General features: G+C 41.4%; 1 protein-coding gene across 3 annotated transcripts in view; it reads left to right on the forward strand.

Annotated features, from left to right (window-relative positions):
- The window catches only part of ATG10 (autophagy related 10), a 106059-nt gene that overhangs the window by 58675 nt on the left and 22618 nt on the right, over positions 1-24766 (forward strand). For all 3 annotated transcript variants that reach the window (XM_040578993.1, XM_040578994.1, XM_040578995.1), the window contains exons 5-7: positions 2972-3069; positions 23964-24061; positions 24350-24469. In XM_040578993.1, the coding sequence (XP_040434927.1) occupies positions 2972-3069; positions 23964-24061; positions 24350-24469 (316 nt within the window). The remainder of the gene's footprint in view (positions 1-2971; positions 3070-23963; positions 24062-24349; positions 24470-24766) is intronic.

Here is a 24766-nt window from a genome sequence, read left to right on the forward strand (position 1 = left end):
TGTCTGTCCTGTGCCGAGGGCGCCGGGGCTGGGCGCAGCGCTGCCGGGGGGTCTCACCGCAGCGGGGCAGAGGGGCAGAGCCCCCTCCCTCGCCTGCTGGCCAGGCTGCGGGTGACGCAGAGCCCGGGGCACAGCCGGCTCTCTGGGCTGCGAGCCACGTTGCTGGGTCGTGCTGAGCTTGCCCACCAGCGCCCACAAGTCCTTCTCCTCAGGGCTGCTTCAGTCCGCTGTGCGCCCAGCCTGTGTTTGTGCTTGGGATTGCCCCGACCCACGCGCAGGACCTGGCACTCGGCCTGGTTGAACCTCACCAGGTCCGCACAGGCCCAGCTCTCCAGCCCGCCCAGCTCCCTCGGGACAGCATCCCTTCCCTCCAGCCTGTCGACCACCACCAGGCAGCTTGGTGGTGTCAGCAAACCTGCTGGGGGTGCGCTCGATCCCACTGCGAGTGTCGCCCACAGAGATGTTAAAACAGTGCTGGTCCCAGTACTGACCCCTGAGGTACGCCACTCACCACTGGTCTCCACTTGGACATCAAGCCACTGGTTTCAATTCTTTGAGTGCGATCATATAGCCAATTCCTTATCCACTGAGCAGTCTGCCTGTTAAATCCATGTGTCTCCAGTTCTGAGGCAAGGATGTCATGTGGGACAGTGTAAAATGCTTTGCACAAGTCCAGGTAGATGACACCAGTTGCTTTTCCCTCATCCACCAATGCTGTAACCATGTCATAGAAGGCCATCAAATTTGTCAGGCATGACTTGCCCGTAGAGAAGCCATGTTGGCTGTCACCAGTCACCTCCTTATTTTCCATGTGCCTTAACATATCTTCTAGGAGGATCTGCTCCAGGATCTTGCCAGGTACCAAGGTGAGACTGACTGGCCTGTAGTTCCCTTGGTCTTCCTTATTTCCCTTCTTAAAAATGGGAGTTACATTTCCCTTTTTCCAGTCTGTGGGCCCCTCTTCCCTCCAGGGCTCTATCCCTTGGTACTCTACCAAGAAGATCCCTGCAGAGGCCAAAGTCTGCTCTCCTGAAGTCCAGGGTGTGGAGCTTGCTGTGTACCTTCCTCACTGCCACGACTGCTCAAATATGATGGATAGTGGCCACTTCGTCCACCAGTCCTCTCAGGACCCATGGGTGCATCCAATCAAGTCCCGTGGACTTGTGCACCTTCAGGTTCTTTAGACGCTCTCAAATTATAGTGGGTGGTTCTTCATCCTCCCAGTCCCTGACTTCGCCTTCTGTGACTTGGGCAGTGTGGCTGGGCCACTTGACAGTGAGGACCGGGGCAAAAAAGTCATTAAGTACCTTAGCCTTCTCCATGTCCCAGGTAATCAGGTGTCCCATTTTCTTCTGGAGAGGGCTTACATTTTCCCTAGTCTTGCTTTTATCACTGACGTACCTACAGAAGCTTTTCTTGTTGCCCTTTGATGTCCCTGGCCAGATTTAATTCTGTCAGGGCTTTAGCTGTCCTAAGATGATCCCTGACTGCTTGGACAATTTCTCTGTAATCTTCCCAGGTGACCTGTCTTTGCTTCCAGCCTCTGTAGGCTTCCTTTTTGTGTTTGAGTTTGTCCAGTCACTCCTTGTTCATCCATGCAGGCCTCTTGGCATTTTAACCTGACGACTTCTTTGTTGGGATGTCTTGCTGCTGAGCTTGGAGGGGGTGGTCCTTGAATATCAACCAGCTTTTTCTGGGCCCCTCTTCCCTCCAGGGCTCTATTCCTTGGTACTCTACCAAGAAGATCCCTGCAGAGGCCAAAGTCTGCTCTCCTGAAGTCCAGGGTGTGGAGATTGCTGTGTACCTTCCTCACTGCCCTAAGGATCTTGAGTGCCACCATTTCATGGTCACTGCAGCCAAAGATTACCTGCACACAAGTGATCTGAGCATAAATACATCCTTCTAAAGTTAACTTACGCTCTCGTAACAAATTTCTTGGTAGATGTTAGACCATCTCCAGCACAGCTGTGGTGTCTGCCATCGTAAGACAGAGGGCATGATGGTCTACCAGGTCTCACATTCATGAGGATGGCATAGTATAGCTAGTTAATATGCTGTTTACCCCTTCGGATACTTCATTTGCCACATGCTTCTGCTATATGGTGCTTATGTAAGTTCAGAACTTGATGCTTTTTTTATAAATATGTGCTGAAAATAAGATAAAACAGAGACTGTAGGCAGCTGGTTTTAACTTATATCTAAACATGGCATTCAAATGTTAATTGGGTGAATAAATCTTGTTCATTTAACAGACATGAAAATGTCAGTGGAATAAAACTTTATCACAGGATAATGGTTTCTGACACCTAATAAATGCAAGATGAAGCTACTTATTGAAAATAGATCAAAATATTCTGTTGCCGTTTGCCAAAAACAAATATTCAGGAAAAACTGACATGCTTGTTTTCTGAAGTGCTTGACACTAATATCATGGCTTAATTCTGACCATAATTCGCAACCAAAACCTGGTGCACCAATGCTATATAAATGCAACTCGATAAAAAACTATGGGCATGTAGGTTACCGAAACACAGTAAACTTTTGTCTGCAGAATTTTGTTCCTTAGATTTTTTCCATTCACACTGTGAATTGCATGTATTTACATGAGACAGCTGTTCACGAAACTGTTTTGTGGTTTTAAATATGTCTTGTCCGAGCATTGTTACACAAAATTAGTTTAACTTCACACCTTACAACCAGAGCAGTAAGTTGTTACTCTCAGGTGACAGACAAGAAAGCTGAACAGGGAATTTGGGGTAGTTTTATCAGCACCTTCAGTCAGGGTTTCAGCAATGCTGATTTTGGAGTCACAGGGGCAGAAAGAGGTCAGTCATGTTTTGCTGTTATTTTTTACATCTACTTCCAGATAATCTGTATTTTCAGATTTACTTTTGCTATTCTGTATTAAAGATATAGCATGATTAAGAGCTTTAACTGTGGGTGGTTGTTTCCCTCTCCCCCCCCCTCACAGATGGAAGACCTTTAACTCTGGATGAAATATGGAAGAGTGTTCATGCATGCTACCAGGCTCGTCTGCTGGAGGGGCCCTGGGACACTGTTACACAGCAGGTGAGAAACCACTGGTCCTTTGCAGAATTGATGAATGCAATATATGCCTGGATCCTCAATGGACTTTTTCCCCTCCTGGACACAGATAAAATGCATAGAAGTCTTAACTGAGTTAGTGCTGAGCCAGTTACCAACAGTAGTTTTAGTCCTGAATTTTGAAGGATATGTAGGGGTTCATCGTGTAAGACTTAACGTGACAGTATCTCTCATTTAAAATACTTCTCCAAAGCTGGTCCTGCAAACTTCAGGCAATTTCTGAGTAGTCATGGAATTGAGTAAATACAAAAGTAGACTTATGTATCTAAGTAAAATATATTTGTGTGACATTTCATGGATTGTCTATTAATCAAATGACCAAAAAAGACTGTGTAATTTTCCATTTTAAATAGACCTGCAGACTCTGGGCTTGAAGGAGAGAAAATTGGTCTCTCAGTCAAATAATAAATTATTGCTGACTAATGTCTTGAAGAATCAGTAGTTAATGAATGCCATGTTTTAGAACAAGAAGCAGATTAGTAAACTCTGATATCACTGCCTTCTGTTAAAGCTATTCAAATCACTTTTATTTAAAGTGGTTTTAAGTCACCAGATCATTTCAGCAACAGTTCCCAGACTTGTGATGGCTGTCTTGGAAACAGTCATACTCGTTCAAGGAACAGTGAGATACGGTTCAAGCTGAGTTCGTTGCTCTGGTTTCTTCCCTCGGCTCCAGGCCTCCAGTGCGAGTTTGGACAAAGAACAGAGACTCTTTGGGTGCGAATTTGTTACCATCAGACAAAGATACTAATGTGTTCTTTCTTCCTCCCCTTTCCTTCATTGACTTTTTGATTTTAGCTGATTCCAGGCACACAGGTCTCTTACTGTAGCAGATGGCACAACAGGGATGTAACCTCAACTGAATTCTGCAGGTGGTTCCTTAATTCAACTAATACAATTTAATTACAGGATGCCTATTTGTAGATGGTACTCAATTATGGGAATGCAAGCAGCACTCATGTTTTTGCAGCCACAAACTGTTATTTATGTTATAATAGCTCCCTGAGAACCTTACAAGCATTGGTTTTTTGATGTCTGCTGGACTTGTCTGATTTCCTGACTTGCCTGCTGCAGAATGAAGGTGAGAAGGTTAGGTTTTAATAAAATAATTTAATACGGTAGCAGATAACTGCGCAAGAAAAGTATTGTAGTTCAGATTTTTCAGTAAAATTTTACAATTTGTAGCTGAAGTTCCACATTTGCAGCTAAATCATGAATGTTTCTGCATAGAGAGCCAGAGGATTCGATTAACTTTGCCTTCACAGTTCCCACCTTCTTACATTCCTAGACCAGTAACTCTGTGGTCAGATGCTAGGTATCCCGTAGGGCTGACACCTATGGTATTTCCCAGGTGAGCTGTTCTGGCTTGTGGGTAGTTTATATTCCCACCTGCAAAAATGTACAGGAGAATCTGCTATGTGCACTCTAGAGGTAGTGTGCCTTCTCGATGCTCATATTATACTGTGGCCTGAAGCCATGTTCAGGCTCCTCTCTAGAAAGCACAATCTCTTTCTGTTTGTCTGCAACATCCTGCAAGAACCTACAGCTCTGTATAGGTAATAAATCATAATGCAATACTACTGAGAATAAAGCATAAACAGTATGTTTGGTATGTGTAAAATCAGAGTGGTGGAAGCCAAAATGAAAACCAGGTCATTCCCACGCAGAGATTATTTTTACCTCTTAAGCAACAGTAAAGTAAAACTGTCCTGCATCTAATAACTAGAGATGTGTGTGAGATACTTACACCCAAAAACTTGCAGAAACAGGTTTTATGGCTGATAAAATGTGTAGAGTGATGAACCTGTTGTCTTTGTGACACCTCTCCAGATGTGGTTCAGCCAACGTGAGTCCAGTGACAAACACAAACTGAGATGTAAAGAAACAACAGCAAGTTGCCCATGAGCCAGCAGTGTGCCCGTGTGGCCAAGGTGGCCGGTGGGATCCTGGGGGGCACGAGGAGGAGCGGGGCCAGCAGGTGGAGGGAGGTGACCCTCCCCCTCTGCTCCGCCCTGGTGGGGCCGCATCTGGAGTGTGTGCCCAGTGCCGGGCTGCCCAGTTCACCAGAGACATAGAACTGCTGGAGAGGGTCCAGCAGAAGCTACGAAGCTGATGAGGGGCCAGAGCATCTCCCTTACGAGGACGGGCTGAGAGAGCTGGGCCTGTGTAGCCTGGAGGAGACCGAGAGGGGACCTCATCAATGTCTACAGATGTCTTAAGGGTGAGTGTCAAGAGGACAGGGCCAGGCTCTTTTCAGCGGTGCCCAGTGACAGGACAAGGGACAATGGGCACAAACTGCAGCCCAGGCAGTTCCACCTGAATATGAGGAAGAACTTCTTTGCCTTGAGGGTGATATTAAGGTGACTTCCATTACACAAGATTACAAGCTCAGTTAAACTCTTTATCCTAGAGTAGTATAGACTATACTTCAGGCTGATAGCACAATACTGGAACTGCTGGCAGGTAGCAGAAGCCAGGTAAGTTGAGATCCTGTGGTAATTGCACTGCATGATTTGGAATTAGTTTACTTTTTTTCCTGTGCCATTTGCATGTACACCTTCTCCCTGAAGACCCTATACCAGTGGCTCAAGGACACTGAATTCCACTGACTTCAGTGAAGTTAGCCTGCTTTACATCAGTATTGAACTTGGTCCGAAGGCCCCAGCTGCATTCCTGGATTGCAAATGTACTTTCCCACATGACTACAAGGCCTCCAGGAAAGTGGCTTCAAGAGGTCTACAGTTTTGATTTTAGGTGAAAGCAGAAAGGCAGCAGGCAGCGAGAGTGCATTTGCTTATGGTCATTCAGTCAAGTGATAAGAGGGAATGTATTGTTTGTGGAAGCATGCATCTCTGGATGTATCAGAGCATCAGAGCAGAGAAGAGCACCAGTACAATTAGCGGGGTCAACGCTGTTGTGTTTTCAGTGTCAGCAACCGCTAGTGCAACAAACACTTCCCCTTGTAAACTGAGAGATGCATACGCCAGTGCAACTGTAAAACAGCGGTAAAAATCAGTATTCTCAAAGGAATTATGAAAGACAATAAATTCATACTGTAAGCACTAGCCTGCAAGCCTCAGATCAAAGCAAGAGTTAGGTCTACAAGAAAAAGAGTACTTTTCTCCCCTCAAATGAATCAGGGTTCTGAACTGAAATACTGAGTTTTCTCTTCTCTTTCTGTTTTTCTGCTGACCCATTTTGTTATGTGGGTTAGGCTTTGCCTGCAGGGACACAGATCGTATAATGCAAGTCACTGGGCAAACTCACAAAGTCAGGCTTGAACTCTCAGTACACGTGAACAGCAGAGAGAGAAAAGGTTTAGGATTTTGCTCCGAAACCGATACAAATCTTAAATTCTAAAGCAATCCACCACTGAGAAGAAAAATTGAGCTTAGCATTGTTCACGTGTAATGTTCCTTAACTTTTAACTAGTGCTGATTTTGTACTTTGATTCAATAATTGACAGATTAGGAAAAGAAAGTAGCACTGCCTTTTTTTCTCCCAGATCCAGGATCTTACACTAATAATTTAGAACCTACATTCCATGTATGTTATGAAATGTGGGTGCCATGCCTGTACCCAGTTTTGATACAACTATATTTTGGCTTATTTTCTGTATGGTGAAATATACCTGAGATCAAGAACCGACACATTGCCTAAGCTGCAAAAAATATAGCTTTTTGGCAATTACATTGCCAACCCCCCCCCAGATTTTAGGTAAAATTTGAACTTATTTATTTATTTATTATTATTGTGGAAAGTCACGCTCATTTTCAGAGAAAGCATCTTCATATACTTTTACTGACTAGATTGTTTTTATTGCAAAAAGCAGAAGTCAGCTCATTACCTTCGTATAAATAAATCAACATGATAAGGTTGCATAGTATTTTATAATGATAATTGATAAATGGTGATGATTTAATTGCACTTCCTCTAGTAATAATCTTAAAATGCTCAAATGAAGTTCCTATGATTGGCTTTCTTGTGAGTTAAATCTCCCTAGAGTCTTCAGTCATCCCTTTTCTACATCCAGTGATAACTTGCTTTGGCTGTTTTAAATAATACAAATCAATTATAACACACAGCTGTTTAACAAAACTTCTAAATGTTGCTACAGGTCTCTGTGGGTGTTTCCTGATGGCTTATAATGACATCAATTGAGCACACCTGGTAAGATCTGTGTGAGCTGGAAGTAGCTTAATTCTGCAATGACAGGAAAATTAAGGAGTATTTATGGATTACTGTTGCATTTCAGAACTGTTGCCAATTGTGATTTTAGCTTCTTTTTACCAAGAGCTGGAAATGCAATTGCAGACATTGCATGCCCAACTCCTGAACAGTTTACTTGTTACTTGGTGGGTGCTTTCAAGGGTATCCTGTATGAGTTAATTCTCTCTACACGTTCTACACAAAAGAATGTCTCTTCACTTTTTTGCATTAATGGATTCTTTGCAAGAAGCTCCCTTCCAAGTCCGTGTACCTTTCCTGAACTGCAGACAAATACAGCTTTCCTCAGTTGGATTTTCCCATTCAGCTTGACTTACGGTGGAATCCCAGCCCTGCATCCCTCATACCACCATACTGGGTAACCTTCCAGGCCCCTCTGGCTGCCAGCCCTGGTGTTTTTCCTGGCTGCACTGCTGTTTAAAAGTACTTATTAAGCCAGTTAAGTATCAGCTGTAAAGAGCTGGTAAGAGATCCAGGTGTTTGGAAGAGGACAGGAGGAGAAGACAACAGATATCAGGTTGAGAGAGCTTGCAGATAGGGTGAAGGTAAAAATAACACTAGGGCTCCTGGGGAGATTTCAACTAATAGTGGAAAACAAAACCGAGACACATTCTCCAAAATCTCAGGCAAGTGTGTCCAGCTAAAAGAAAGTTACAGTAAATGGGAAGAAAAGCCTAGACAAAAGAATAAAGTAAGTTATTGTGGTAATGGATGGCAGCAAGAGACACATGTATTTTGCTTGCATGTACTCTGATATTCAGCAGAGAAATCCAGTACAGTTTTAGGTAAGTGTATAGTGGCATTGGGTAAAACATCTCAAACATAATGGTCCTTAGTGTAATGCAACAACAGATCCACCACATCAGTGTCCAGGTATAATATATCAGAGGCATAGTTAAATCGGCAGCATTCCAAAAGTGCCATGGTCAGATGCTAAATGATGAGGCAATTTGAAAGGAAAAAAATGCCAGAATTGGAAAAAGTTTCAAAAACAAGGAACAGAGAGTAGAGACTAGAAATGAAACAAGGGAGAGGGATCTTCCCGATTATAAAGGTGAACATACGGTAGTGCATGATTTATCAACTAGAAATTTAAAAAATAAAGGTAACTGAAGTTTAGTTAAGCTGTAAAGGCTACATTTTACTTTTTTATCATTTTGGAAATCTCCCCCAGGGTGAATGGGAGATGTGAAGCAGCAGAAAGTGACTGTGTGGTTATAGCCAGAACTTCAGTCTTCTAACTATGTAGTATTAGGTCGTTGCTGTAGAAGTTGCAAATACAGAGGACATAAGTACCTGACAATACCAGATTTTGTCCTCTTAAATTTTAGAAACCTGCTTTTCAAAATTATGGCCTGGTAATCACAAGGATTTAAGATCATAGTAACTTCACCAGGTACTATATACACACTTCCATGTAAGCTGTATGTATTACTGCACACAGCAGTAAAGCTGCTTTGAAAGTTTTAATGTATGTCTAATGGCCAAACTTTCAAATAACGATTGAACCGTTTAAAAATGTAAATAACAAAACTGAACAGAGATGCTCAGCTTGTCTTAGTGAATCATATTTACGTTTTTTCCACTGCAAGGTAACTCATTGTCTGTGAAAAGCTTTGAGATGACAGTCTTCAAGACTGAAGCTCTTTTTTTGTTAGAATGGGTATGGGATAGGTGTTGGTAGTACATTAATTTTCATCCTGGAGTGGCTAGGTGCTCCAAACCTATGAGGTACCTACATCAAGGACCAAGAGAATAATGTAGTCTCCACATCCAGTTAAGTTTTCTGCAGAGAGTGTGAAATGGTGCTGGACTGGTGATGTATACAGTTACCTATTAAAAGGTAGACTGAGATCCGTTTATTTACCAGGCACTTTCTGAAATTTGTTTAAGAATTACAGAATATTTATTGCAGTGAAAAGATGGCTAAAGACACTAGTAATTTTTCATTCTTTCTTTGCCCTGATGGGTATTTATAGAAGTGTATACATAGTAGAATGACTTCAGCAGGAAGAAGTGAAGCATTCTCACCTCAGAGTACCATGTAGGTCAGTGGTGAACTGCTCTCCTAGGAAGTCAAGAGATTTACTCTAAATCAAGCAGAAAAAAAATTTGAATCTAGGTCTCATGTCTCAGGTGAGTTTTCTACTTGCTTGTGGAGTAAAGGGGAGGTAATAACTGCCTTCTCATCTTTCTTTTTGATACGTCTGTGCAAGATCTGCTTTGGTAGGCATGCTGCATGAATGCCTACGGGCTACCTGCATTGCTGTCATAGACATACTCTGGGAGCCATATCAGGGCATAGGCCATAAACTGATCACCGTTTCAAGATGTAATTGTTTATGCACATGCCCAGTGACATAAATGTGTTTTGGGTTTTTTTTAATGTGGGGAGAGACAACACCAAGCAGCATGCATTTCTAAGACTACAGTGAAGCTGAGCAGTAATTTTAAGAATTTTAGATACAAGCCCTTGAACATATATGCCCAAGCCCATTTTTTTATTCTTGTTGCTTGTGCAAGTCCATGTCTTTGTTATTTTTTGCCTGTGTGGAAGCAAATTAGCATGAGAATTTTAAAAGCCGATGAATGAACCTGGCCACAGTCAGTTCCAGGTATAACCAAAAATGTTAACAGTGTGATGTCCTAAAGCCTGACCTTCCCTTGAGAAAACAAAGTCATAAACACCACCCAAGTATATGTGCTAAGGCTTAATCAATGCTTAGTGATGATAGGATATAAAGTCAAACATCTGAGGATAGAAATCAAATTGCATTATTACAGGAGGCTTAACAGTTGGAAAATTGCCCAATAAAACAAGAAGGAAAGCTTGGTGACTTGAAGGTCCTGCAGAAATAGTCTAAAAAACTAATCTGTGAATCAGGGCTCGGAAAGATTGTGGAAATTACAGAGCATATGTGTCTGTACATCCCTCCCCCTCCTACCCTTTTTAGCCGAAACTGTTCAGATGCAGTTACTTCTACTATCAAAATGTGACTTAGAGGTGTGTGTGCAGGGCTTGGTTCTGGATTTGCCAACCATAAGTCAGCGTTTTGCTTGTTCAGTGCTTTGCTGTCACTTCAGAAGAAGACATTCAGGTCATTCTGATACTGGCGGTAAATGCAGCAGTTTGTGAGGACAGTGCAAAGCCTCTGCATTGTATTAACTCAGATCTTCTGCCAGTCTGGAATTCTGCTTCCAGAAGGGTGAAAAAAACCTTCTGGATTCTTAAGAATGATGCATTTCTGTGGTTGCATTGATTTTGTTATTCTGCCACTCCGTCTTCGCATAACACTTGTTTTTCATGAGCCTCCTTCATGGCACTGCAGAAAAGGTAAACCTAGTAGTCTTATGAATAGTGATCTGTGCAAATACACTTTCCTTCAAAGTTTATTTGTCCTTTGTTGTGTTCCTGCAGTTCTATAACCTTGCATAAATGCTTAAATATGGCAGATCATTGTTGTCTATGCAGTGGTCTATTAAAAGATCCTCTAGAGCGCTTCAAGTCTTTGCTTAAAGGCTCACCTTAAAATAAAAAACTATAGACTGTTGATACCAATACTAGTCAAGTGAAGACCAAAAGGGATTCCGCTGGTTTCCTTCTTCATTGTTCATGCGTCTTCAGGTGCAGACTGTATAACCCTTTTCAGAGTCCTCATCTACAATGAATAAAGCTGTTTCCCTTTGCTAATAGCACTTCTGCTACAAAAAGGGATGAGTTAGCGACTCTGTCCCGCAGTGTACTGGATCTTAAGTTTCAAGGTAGTAAGTGATAAGGAATTCTGTGTCTTGTTTTTTCCTCAACATTCATTTCTCAGTTTTGTCTGAGGTGGGTGTTTCTTTTCTGTCATTTGATACTTAGCAGGTAGCTGTAATATGATTTCTGTTACATGTCCATTCTGTCATATACAAAGTAGTCAACCAAACCTAAACTACCCAAATAACAGCACAGAACTGCACTATTTCAATATTTATCCAGGGTCTGCTCTTTTTCAATATGTAGTTAAGAATCTGGAAGATGTATTCTTTATAGTACTTCAATAATCCCGTCCATTACATCACTTAATTTATAGCAGTGTTAACAGAAAAATCAATAAACATTATTTCTAAAATGTCAAGGATGTTAATGATGTGATTTAAAAAAGGAAAAGGATTCAAAACTCTGAACAGAACACATTGATGTAGTGTTGTAGAGGCACATCTTGCTGAAACTGTGGTAGGGAGGATTTAAATCATTATGGCTCAGTCATCTTGAAAAATGTGTGTAGGTCGCTATTCTTAGACATACAAATCTTTCTTGCCATATTGTGGGATTTTGCTAAGTGGGGGAGACTGTATACAGTATATCTTAACAGAAGGTTGCTAAGATCGCTCTTAAATCATTTTGAGTCATATCAACAGTTGCTATGGAACCCCTGCTAATATTTTTGGAAAATTATTAGTACAACTTCCTGAGGAAAGGGAGTCTTACCAGTATTGATTAGAAAGCTGTTTCACAGAAAAAAATCTAAGAATGGGAAGGCTGGGTAAATACTTATTTCCAAATAAAATTTTCTGTCATGTATTGAACTTCTGTGGTTTAAACCAAGCAGTAGTATTGTACAAGCTAGCGAGTAGGTTTATGTTAAAACTAAGCATTAATTAATATTGTGTAGCTGCCCTACAGTTTAATCATGCTTTTCCCAGTAAGGCTTTATGGACATAAACTTAGTCTGACCAATTTCATAGGAGGACAAGATCAAATAGTGGACTGATAATAAATGATGTAGAGTAAATACAGAGGTGTAATGGATAATTTACATGTAGAGAGAAAAAGCAGTAGGAGAATCTGGGTGCCAGTTTCTGGGGCACAGTTCAGGGTAGACTTTCAAGCACTGGTACTGTTGTTACTTGAGTTGATCAGCTATTCTGAAATGAAGAGATGACACTATTTTCCAGACAGATACGTAATTAATAGAACAAATTGCAATCTAATAGTATTGATTATCTTGATTTTTTTCTATTTCTGTAGAAAAACTTTTCAGTGCTACACACTGCATTTATCTAGCAGTGACTTTGCTCTCACAGAGCTTCCCGGCAGAGATTTTGTGGAATAAATTGTAATAGCATGTTCCCTCCCTGGTCTGGCATTTCCCCTTGTATGCTGCGGTGGGTTGCTCTTCTGTCTTTCCCCTGCTACAACCTCTAACAATTCACTACTGGAATGAAGCTGGTTACTGAATTGTAACTGAATACCCCTTATTGAATGTTTTTTTGTGAGAAATTATAAAATACACAACAACATTGACTGCACAGTATGAAAGAAGTGGATATCATATGTGAGGCATTTAGCTCCATTTGAAAGGCAGTTGGTATGGTCACAAAGCATTGATAACTTTGTAACACATTCCCTTTTTGTTTTCTGCAGCAAGGGCTTTTGGCAGGTGGGGTTGGTTGTTGGTTTTTTTTGTAATTAATAAAAAAAAGTATTCTAGGTCCTATTTAAATGTGAGTTAGGTATCCGTGTTAACAGAAAGCTGTTTGTACTTAAGCACCTGTGCACTCAGGTTTTGGAAGTAGATGGTATCAGCAGTTCAGAAGCATTTAGACAAATTCATGAGACCACTTGTGGATGGACCACAATAGATGCAAAATTACCAGGAAGGAATGTGTCCTCCGTCATCCTTAGTAATGCAGACGTGCTGGAGCAGTACAGGGGCAGTTGACCACAGAAAGAGGCCAGACTTGTATTCTTCCAAAATAGCTTTTCCAACTGCCGCGGATGGAGTCAGGATGCATTGCCAGATGGGCTGTTGGGGCAATCCAGTCAGTCACTTAAGTTTTTAAGGCAGTCTGGGGTTCAAGAAAACAAGGAAGTGAATTCTTCCAAGGAGGTGAAATTACTCCATGTAGTCAGACTTGTATGTGAAGCTGTATACAATCTCCAAGGATCACAAAACCGGCTGGAAGTCAGCTGGAGTCCCTTTTTGGCGCCTCTGTTGGTGTATTGTGTTTCTAACTGCACAGCAGCCTGGTTGAAGAATAAGGAGAACGACCACCCAAAATCCCAGTGCAGAATGGGCACTGTGGCTCCTGTAGGAATGGTGGGTTCAAGCTCCCATAAGCTGCAGCTCTTCTGTGCTCTCAGGAGAAAGCTTGGTGTTTCAGTCATGTGTTGACTGAGACACTGATGTGATCAGAGTCTTTTAAACTCTGAACGACCATTTCAGTGTCCTTTTGACATTTTCTGTTGCCCGCCTTTTTCATACCAGCATTTGTTGTTCTGGTGGTTTGCTAATCCCTGTTCTAACCTCTGACTCCACCAGCCGTGCTGCGTACAGAGAACCGTAAGTACATCGGGGAAACTTGTGGCAGAACCGACTTCTAGGTAGTAGAAAGTTTATAGCTTTATATTGAATCTGTCGTTAAAGGAATCACCATGAATATCGACAGTCCTACAATGTCTTTGTTAGAACATTGGGTATTCAGTTTCGGTAGTGATTCAAAGTACTTGGTCCAACAAACGTTATTTCAAATGACAGGTAATACAAGGTGCTTTGACTGGAGGAGGGGAGCACAGACATCGGCTGCTGCAGGGAAAGAGGACGAGCAAAGAAAGTCTTCCCTTGGCCTGAACTCAAAATGAGGGTTGAGTCACAGTCCTGCGGACATGCCATTGCCTCCTTATATCTGATACTGTTAAATTAGTGTTCTGCTCTGCTGCAGCAGAAATTTGCTTTCCACATTACCTTGTGGTAATTGTCTGTCTTCCGACTGTTACAGCTATCAGTCATACTACCTTCTTGATAAACAGTAAAGAGAGAAGACAGGAATATATGGCTTCCTGTTTGCCGGTTACACTATTTCAAACTCAGAAGTCTTATGAAATCTCTCTTCCCAATATCTTTTTGTCCAGGATTTCCTGGGTTTATAAAACAAACCCTTTTGGGGCACGTTTGTCAAATGCCAGTATGGATTTTTTTTCTTAATTTACCATTTTTTAATCAGGGTAGGAAATCTGTCTCCAATATCTTTCCCATACTTCCACAGCTTGTTGGATCGTTCAGTTTTGCACCTTAGATGAATCTCATAACTTAAGAACAGATTTTAAATAGTAATTAATTAAGACTATATGCTACATAAGTAAAATGGTGACAACTGAATTAATCTTATTTTGGCAAGCATGGAAGAAGAATCATCTGTTTATTTTCTTAGGAAAATGGCTGAGATGCCATTTCTTGACAATATAACTATGGACCTGCCAATTTTTAACTATAAAGTTTTCTCAAAGAATCCAAAATGCAAGTTACATGCTTGTGAGAAGTTTAAGCTTTAAAAATGTAGCTTGGTCTGAGCGTCACCTAGTGCTTTGATTCCTCTTGTTGTTAAAATTTTTAATTCAAATCTTACTTTATATATATGTGTGTATATATACATACACACACACACACACACACACACACACAAATATAGAAATATATACTAGCAGTGTTGGCTGTTCTTAATTAATGTTGTGCTTGTCCTGCATGATTACCTCTTAGGTATGCCTTTGAAGGGTCCTGTGTTAGCTATTCAGTAGCTTTTAAAAAATAATGAGATTATGAACTGTAAAAAAGGATCACCATCCTCTCAGAACTGTAAATATTCTATAATCACAGAGATTTTGGGGATGAAATACAAAATAGGTCTTGGTCATCTAGTTATTATATTTATATTCTGTAGTATCAAGTATTACAGTAGTAAGTTAGCTCTGCACAAAAAGCACATTTGTACATCAGGTCTTACGGCAGTCCTCTCTGTTGTTATCATTCTCCTAGTTACAGAAATCACTATATAGAGAATGTATTTATCTTTTGAGTACACCTAAAATAGGAAGGCCTTGAAGATGCAGAGTAAACTGAAGTAAAACTTCTGATTTAAACCCATTTCCATCTGCCACCTTTGAAAGCACTTTACTGTTGGCAAACTGGCTTTGTCTGTGACTTTCTAACTTGCACTGCGCATTGTACAGGAGAAGTAAAGCTGTCTTCGAAGATAGTGAATAGAGCTATTGTTCCTCTTTCGGATGTACCCTGATAGTTCTGATAGCTTTAAAAATGGAAAAGCAAGATTGATGTTTTTGTGGCATCAAACTGTAGACATGCTCAGCTGTCACATTCAGCAGAAGCTGCAGCTGTCAATGTAAGTAGCAATAAGTTAGCAATATAGAAGTGATGTGAGGTCTGTCCGAATGAAAAGATGGTTTTATCGCAAGCTGTAGTCAAGAGGCAGCAATGAGGCTGTGATCAGCCAGGCTTAATTACATTAGCAGGGTTTTCGTTTACGAGAAGAGCAGTTTGTGCCATGAAGTGTTTGTTTCTTCAGAACCTGCACTTCTACCTTTGTGACCACGACGGATTTGAAACAGCAGGTACAAAGAGGTAGGTGTGGTTCGTCTTAAGAAAGTTCTGGCTGCGTTAAGTGTCCTGGTATGTTTGTGTTGTAGGATGTGCCAAAGTGACTCCGTTTTCCTCAGAAAAACTTAGCCGTTTCATTTGTTGCGTCTTCAGCTTGGACTTCATATTTGATGAAATAAGGATAGGATCCAGCTTAGTTGGCTGTGTGGTGTTAGTAGTAGTGAAATATTGATAAAAACTTGTCTCTAAAGTTAGTTGGTATGTCTTTCGAAATACACAAGGAACAGATAGATTAAATCATAAGGGCAATTGCAACAGCTCTCCTGCAAAGAACTTGAGCATAAATCAAAATCCCTCTGCAGCCTTCTTCTCAAAAAGATGTTCAGTAATGACAGAAATTTGCTTTTTTTGGTCTAGTTTGCACTTATTTGTCTCATCGGGGTCCCTTCAAGTTTTCCCTTGCTTAGTAGCATTGCAGATTTATTTTGATTGTCTAAGAAAATGCAGGAGAACAGCGGTAGTTGCATTTTCGTAGTCATTCTTCAGCACCCGTTACAGACAGAAGTAGGTTGTTTCATCTTCAATGGGCTTAGCAGTGGGAGTGCTTCTCCCGGTTTTATGGCGAAGTTACAGAAACTTTCCTCACTTTTTATCAGTAGAATGGCTTGGCTTCTGCTTGTAAATTGAAATCAAGGTGACTATAAATATGTTACCTGTCCCAGATAATAAACTGTGTCCCATGCCCCCAAGGATAAATAGCTTTTTTGGAGCTGATGACTTTTTTTTAAGCTTTTTTTGGAGCTGATGTCTATTACAGCAAGCACATTTCTTTCAAGAGCCATTTTGCCTTTTCTGATTTCTTTTTTTCTGTTTTTTTTTCCAATTACAATTTCTCTGTAACCAATATCAATCCTATTAATAAAACATTATTTTTATGAATGGCTGCATTAATAGAAATGTTGTGACCTGTGTCAGTAGAATGGAGAAGCCCTATAGAGTTACTGTCCTAACAACAGCTTTGTTACTATGATCTATGTCTTCTGTCAGGATGATAAAAGTTCCCTGTGTAATTATAGTTCCTTAACATTGCGTCTGCTACATAGTGATTCCGTAGTAATAGAGTTTCTGTTGTAGTAATTCCATCATTAGGGGAAAATCTTCTGTGTGAAGAAGACGGGAGAAGTTTGGAGCATTTTTCTAGTGACAGCTGTGGCTGTCCTGTTGCCTTTGCAATCACCATTACCAGTCCTTGTAAACACAACACGCATATACTCATCTGGCTTCAGTGCTCAGGCTTAAAGTCTCCCTAGACCTCATTCATAAAAACATTACTCGGTTTTTACACCTGAACCTGAGAACATGTGTAATTTAAGCATAAAGTAATCCTTTTGACTTCAAGTTTAAGTTCCACGTGTGCACAGTTACTCTTCTGGTCGTGGGACACACAGTCAATCTGGAGAACATGATTTTATTACTTCCTTTCTCAATGAGTAGACTTAGGTTTTATTAAAAAGTAAGTTATTATTGATGTATATAAAAATAAGGGATGAAAAAGAGATAAGACTGTGATTTCAAGAACATAAAATATTTATAGTATCTTGAGTGAAGGATTTTTACTTAAAAACAGGCATTTGTTTCGGTAACCGTGGTCAAAAATTGGTGAAAAGGGAAGAGCATGCAACTTATTTATTCATTGCATCGCTATTTCCATTTCCCTAAAAAAGAGATGATAGGGGACATGTTTTATTAATCCTGCCACCTTTTTCTGATCTGATGACTGGAATTGTGAATGATGCTGGGAAAGCGTCTGAAAAGAATTGGTCCTGGCTGTGGTGTTTGGTGGTAGTATCCTGCGTGAAAGTTTTGAAACCCCTCCATGAATGTATTTTTTCAAAGCAACATCATGCAGACTGGATGGGAGAAGAGGCAGTTTCAGGCACAAATCCATTTTGCACTACCATAAATGTTATGATGGATGCTTGAAGGCAGTTTAATGTAGCACTGGAGAAAATAGAAGCCATTACTACTGGAAGAACTCCAGTTATGACAGAGAAAATAAATGGTGCTGTTACAAGAGATGTATTGACAACAAAATATCTGCTGGCTGCGGGAGAGAACAGCAGGTACAGTACAGATACCTACAGGCAATTACCTGAAGTAATACTTATTTTTAGTTTAAATCTGACATGGATAGGATTTCCTATAGGCACTGCTTGATAGAATGTCATAATCCAATCTGACAGGCATTTTAGACTTAATTATACTTACACTTAGGAGCTACCCAATCTTTGCCACAGTTCATATTCATGTCTTAACATTTCACTGTACTGCAGAGGAGAGAGGATGAAATTAGTTTTTTACACCTTAACTTGTGATGACCCTGTGAGGGGCAGTCCAGTTTCATTAGTAAGTGATGACGGGACAGGTGAAGGATGGTTGATCAAACCTTCACTCACATCCATGATGGACTTCGTGGGAAGAGGCCTTCGTACACCACACAGTAATAGCTGCTGCTCAGCTGAAATGTTTTCAGTGCTCTGGGAACCTGCAGCATTCATTTTTTGTGGCTCAAGCGTACTATCTAACGTAAACCTCGGTGGAAGAGGTCTAAGCTCACCAGTTTAACCTCACAACTGAGGCAGCTCAGCGACTGTGCACAGATGGCTGTAGTTGCGCAGCTAACAAGCAGTAAGCTGTTGTGCTGCCAGTGCTCAGTCACGTCCAATCTTGTGTGGCATTCCTAAACGTAACTACATTCATTTTCGATCTGCCCAAACAGACATTTCACATCTTTCATCCATCTCTCTTGTATGGTTTTGTATGGGAAGAGTTGAGGTCACAGCTACAGAGATGGGTACAAAACATACATTGTTGCCAAGTCTTCCTTCAAGTCGCCTAGTGAAGACGTTTTTCTACAGAAAAAGCAAAACATTTTGAGTTTTCAGATTCAATGGAGCTAATGGCTGCCTGTAAAAGTTTTATTTCCCATGAAAGTTGGGTCAGACTCAGAGGGATATGCAGATGTATGATGGACTCCAGTGTACGGTGCTGAACAGTGTTAAGAATCAGCCTCATACATAGATGGATACAAGATCATAGAGGTACAAGAAAATAATGCTGTTGATTTCAAATAAACTGTATGTCAGTGTTATTACTGTCCAGAAGAGCTGTGGCAACCTGCAAATGGGTTCTTGCTGTACAATGCCAGCGAGTAATTGTGAGAATTGATTTGAAACTCTCACGCATTACTCTCTAAAATGCATTGCTACATGACCAACTGGAAAAAGATTAATTGTAAACTAGAAGTGGTAACACTCTTTTACACTCTTTAAAGTGTTTGTTGGTTTTTGTTTTTTTTTTTCCCATGGAGTCCTAGTAGGACTTCATATTTTTCGTGTAACTGGCTTACATATCAGGCTAGCTGAAGGCTAGTGTTGCTGCCTTAATATTTTGCTCAGGATACATTGCACTGCGTGTGGAATATCATCATTCCACCAGATGACTGCAGCAGGTAGTAAATATGCTCATGAAGCTGGTGCAGCACAAATTTTCATTCATTCTCACACCTTTGATAGTGTTTGAGAAGGACTCAGGATTCACTGCACTGGTGATGCACAGCCCTCTCTCAGGGCATGCCATGAGCAGTGGAAGTGCGAGTTTCCCGATTTTCCTGACTTCAGAGCTGACCTGCAGGGACTTGCCCCTGTGGTGGCAAGGTAAACCAACATCTTCAGTTCTGGACTCACCTGCAGTGACCACCAGCATGGGCACTAATTAATGGCACTTTGACTGTGTGAAACCTGACAGTTGCATGTACAGCTGTTGCACAGTGATGAGTTCTGGCTGCCACCAGCCCAGGACACATCTGAGCTGGTGACCTGGCAATGAAAAGGCTGTGTAGCCCATTACCAATTCTGAAATCGTGGAGGGCTTTGATAACTTCTGCATTTTTATTGGCAGCTGTCTGGTACTTCCTCCTCAGAGATGCTGGGTCAGTGATTTCACCTTGAGTATACATTAAAGCCTCATGGGGATGCCATTATACACAGGATATGGAATTTAGGATTTGGCTGAATCAGATCTGATGCTCTCAGAGTGTCTTCCCTGATCCTCAACAGCTCTTCCATGCCTCAGTCTTTTCCCTTTTTAGAGACTCCTGCTTAATGGGTCTTACCTCAGGATTTCTTTTTAATCTCTTAAGCTTTTGTGTTTCTCCTAGCAGTGTGTGACAATACTCCTAGCTTTCGGGTTTTAAATAAATAGCATGGCTTTGCAGTTTCATACCTTTTGTTTAGGGTAAGAAGATACATGCAGCAAACTTACTGAAAAAAATCTTGACTTTGGACACAGCTGTTTTGCATGACATGGTGCCTGTGGACTTTCAGTGCTGAAGGATCAGTGTGGTAATGAACTCAGTTTTCTGGATTAGAGGTAAACAAGTAAGTGACAGTGCTCTGTTTTCAAAAATACCCGGCTAAATTGAAATCAAAGCAGCTCATCCTGAATGTCCAGACATGCAGCTTTAGTGCACATGCCGTTCTCAGAGCCTGGCCAAGGAGCAGCATGGATTTAGCTAAACCCCGGGGTCATTTCATTGTTGCAGTTCAAAATTCTGTGGATTATATTGAGATTTACACCAGCCTGGAACAGCTGTTACTTCAGGATGTGCATGAAGTAACCCTTGATAATTTGAAGAACTAGGAGACAAGCTAGGAAGACGGTTCGACTAGCCAAGACCAAGTGTCCTCAGAGCCTTCGGATTAACCCAGAAGCTGATCGCTGGGTCCTGTAGCCAAAACCTCTGCCTTTACATCCACTGGATCTGGAGGGGAAGAAAGAGCCTTCCACCTGTTGAAGAAGAACGGAGGAGAGAGTGCAGGGAGTTCAGAGCGTTAAACAGATTTTACCTCTATCACATGCTTGTGAGTTGCAGACTAATGTCAAAGATGGTGGGACCAAGCATGTTACCCTTTTGAAAAACAGTAGTAATGCGCTCTGCTTTTTCATACAGACATCTAATTGTTAGAGTTTGGGAATTTTTTAGCATCACTCTCATGTTGTAAGAAGAGGAAGGACTACATGAAGAAAGATGTAGAATGTAAAGTTAGTAAGCTATTTAAACATCTGGTCTGGCCTCCATTTGTCACTCACTGGTGGTTTGCTGAAGCAAGAAGTGCAGGACAGAATCAAGTACCAGGCAGCAGGATGGTTGGGAGTGACTTCAGGCAGAATATTCAGTATTTGGAATTATTTTTATACCTTGATTGTCGTGGTTTAACCCCACCTGGCAACCCAGCACCACGCAGCCAGTTGCTTACTCCCCCTCACTCGGAGGGAGGGGGAGGAGAATCGGAAAGGAATGTAAAAGTCAAGGGTGGAGATAAGAACAATTTAATAATTTAAACAGAATAAAGAGGTAAGAACAACAACAATAATAATAATAATAATAATAACAACAATAATAATTATAACAAAATGTAAAGGTGGGGGGAAAGGGTAAAGCAAAAGCCGCGCACGCAAGCCAAGCCAAGCCAAGCCAAGCAGGGAATTCCTTCCCCACGCCCCACGGGCAGGCAGGCTCAGCCATCCCAGGGCAGCCGGGCTCCATCACCTAACGGGTACTCGGGGAGACAAACGCCATAATGCCAAATGTCCCCCCTTCCTTCTCCTTCCCCCAGTGTATATACTCGGCATGACGTCCCACGGTATGGAATCCCTCTCCGGCTGGCTTGGGTCACCTGTCCTGGCTGTGTCCCCTCCCCATGTCCCGTGCCCCCCAGCCCTCTGGCTGGCAGGGCCCAAGGAACCGAGAAGTCCTTGATTTAGTAGAAACATCACCCAGCAACAACTAAAACCATCAGTGTCTGGTCAACTGTGTTCTCCCATCAGAGCCAAAACACAGCACTGTTCCAACTACTAAGAAGAAAATTAACTCCATCCCAGCTGAAACCAGGACACTTGTCAGTGCTGTCACTTAATGCCCAGATTATCTTCTCTGTTCTTTCTGGGAGTGTGTGGTACATCTTTATCATCTTTCTTTGTGTGAGGATGTTGGCTGAAACTGCTGCCTCAGTCTACTTTTTTTCTTCTTTGCCTAATAGTTTTGTAAATATTGTTAACTATTTTTAGTACTATCTTTGAGGAATACCATTGGCATAATCTTTGCATTTTCTAGAATTATTTGGAGACATAAGCTGATTTAAGATAGAAGATAATTAGAAAGGATTTTTAATCCAAACTACTGCTTTTTCTAAACAGAAAACAGCATCAGTTCACTTTTACCAACAGCAGATGGTAGCATTCTTGCACGAGTTACCTGTTCGCACTGCAGTGTAAAACAATGCTATCTGAACATTATTTTTTTATGTTCTAGAGCTTCTGGAAGTTTTTTAAAGTTCTCTTAGACATAAAATGATTGATCATCATGGATACATCTTCAGCATGAGCCAAGTGTCCTTCAGCTGTAAGAGACCCTGTTTAATATTTAATAATATAAAACATGTCCTATTTCTGAACATGACAGGCTATGATATGTTTTTTGTTTCTAGGCAAGGAGTTGGAAAAAGGGTTTTTACTGTGTAGAAGGAAGACTTGATAAGCATCTTCTCTTCAGTGCAGGCAATTTACAACATGCCAAGATGAAATGGCATCACAGAATTAGGGTAGTCTGGCTACAGTTTTATCAGCTTGGAGAAGGGAAGTCTGTGTTGGAGCATAAATGTAGTATTTCTTCTTTGTCATCAGGAGACAGAGCCACCATAAGAAGCACATCTAAGGAAAAGGGTCTTTACCCAGGTCAGTAGGTTAGTTGAATTACATTTGCTATAGATAAAAGTGAAGGAATAGTGCCATGTAAAGTTATTTTATGACCGTCAAGTGTGCCTGCAATTCAGAAAAGGTTGGGATAATATGTTTATGGTGCTTTTTTGTGTTTTGGGGTTTTTTTTCCCCTAGACACATTAATCCTCATAGTCAGTCCCTGCTGTGGCTCTGGTGAGTAGCATAGCGTAGTAAGTCAGGCTGACACAGCTGAATGGGGAACGGCGTGCAGAGGTGGTGACGCTGCTGTTTTCTCCATCGTGGCCCGTGCCTGCTCCTCCCCACCCTGCCGCCTTGTGTTGTGTGAGCTCAGCTCTGGCAGAGTCTTGGGCTCCGCAGTGTCTAGGCACAGCCTGTGCTTGGCTGTGAACAGGCTATCACGACGTTTCATACGTGACATCTTTCTTGTCTAGAATCCCATTCCAGCCATCCCCTGCCGTGCCGTTATGCCCCTTATTGCACAAGGGGACAAGGTAGGGTTTGTTTAAGTACTAGCAGTGACCTCAGCAGCGTTAAAGGAAAATCACTTCCCTAGGGCATGGTGCGTTAGACAGATATGCTGATCTTGTGGTATCATCCATGTAGCAGCTGATGAGATCACTGTTACAGCTTTGCATCGAGTGCAAGCTTGATTAAGTCAGAACACATATGCTGTTCAAGTGCAGGCTGGAGATGAAAGTGAAAGCTTTATGGAGCATTGGATTGAGTTTTCAGCAGCACTGTGTGCAGTGTGAAGGTAGAGAGGAACAGACAGGGCCTTGTCATGTTGTAGGGAGTGTGTCTGACTGCAAACTCTGTCACTAAATGATGTTCTTTCCTGAGGATGGTTTGACTGGGCTTCTTGAAGAACGTCTGTTCTAGGACATTTTTCTATAGAATAGTCTAAAATGAGGATGTGCCACCTAGTGGAATTTAAAGACACCTTGAGAGCTCTTCTTTCTTGCTCCCCCTCAAACCCTCAGGTTGCAAATTAAAGCATGCTTACTTCCCAGCACCAGTCTGAGAATATACAAGGATAAGGCGTCAAGGATTTTAAAGAGCCTTTCCATGGAGTGGATTTGTTTTCTGTATTACATATCGTAATATGATATGTAATATCCATATCAGACACAGATCGGATACTTGTTTACACAATAGTTTTGCCTACTTGCATTCAGGCAATGCTGATACAGTAACTTCACTTCTGCAAACCATTAGATTTTAACTAAAACGGCGGCATAACCTGGTTGGTGATCTTATTTCCCTTTCAAGATAGGAGAATATGGTCTCAGTTATTAATTTGTCATGACTATCAGTAAAAGAGCAATGTGGGCTAGACTCTGAAATGAGAAAAGTTGCATCAAGGATTAATTGGACCTTGCTTTCTCTTTTCCAAATGCATATGGTGTCTTTTCTGTCTTCTTCTTGTGTAGTAAATCAACTGATATTCCCTCGTAGGAGCACCCCATACTTGGGCAGCCGTTTTTTGTTCTGCACCCCTGCCGGACTAATGAATTCATCTCTTCTGTACTGAGCAGTTCACGGAAACACGACAGGTGAGAAATGCTACTGTGCCATGCAAGGTTTTATGCAATGCAGATAAAGTAAATCAGCTAGGAAGTAGAAATGGTCAAAACAATTTCCTTGGTCCAAATAAGCAGAATAAGAGTCTGTATCGTCACCTAAGGGCTGAAAGTTGAATTACATTTGCTATAGATAAAAGTGAAGGAATAGTGCCATGTAAAGTTATTTTATGACTGTCAAGTCTGCCTGCAATTCAGAAAAGGTTGGGATAATATGTTTATGGTGCTTTTTTGTGTTTTGTTGGTTTTTTTTTCCCCTAGACACATAAATTACATCACTTTGTGGCTTAGTACTGTAGGCCCAGTTGTGGGTCTCAATCTGCCCATGAGTTATGCAAAACTAGCACCAGAGCAGGATACAAATGATGATTCAGTTGAAAGGTAAGAAAATGAAATTACCTTTTTTCTTTCCCATCCTTCTGTGAAATTTAAAAGTTCAGATATCTGGCAAAACTATTGTCTTCTCTTTTGGAGCTCTTGGTTCAGCTCATTTGTGGGTGCCCCATCCCTGGCAGTGTTCAAGGCCAGGCTGGATGGGGCTTGGAGCAACCTGCATAAGGTGTCCCTGCCCATGGCAAGGGGGTTGGAACTAGATGACCTTTAATGTCCTTTTCCACCCAAACCTTTCTATGATTCTATTACTTAGAACTCAACTTTCGATATTTTGCTTACATGGCT

Source organism: Falco naumanni, chromosome Z (assembly GCF_017639655.2).
Source record: "Falco naumanni isolate bFalNau1 chromosome Z, bFalNau1.pat, whole genome shotgun sequence".
Lineage (NCBI taxonomy): Eukaryota > Metazoa > Chordata > Aves > Falconiformes > Falconidae > Falco > Falco naumanni.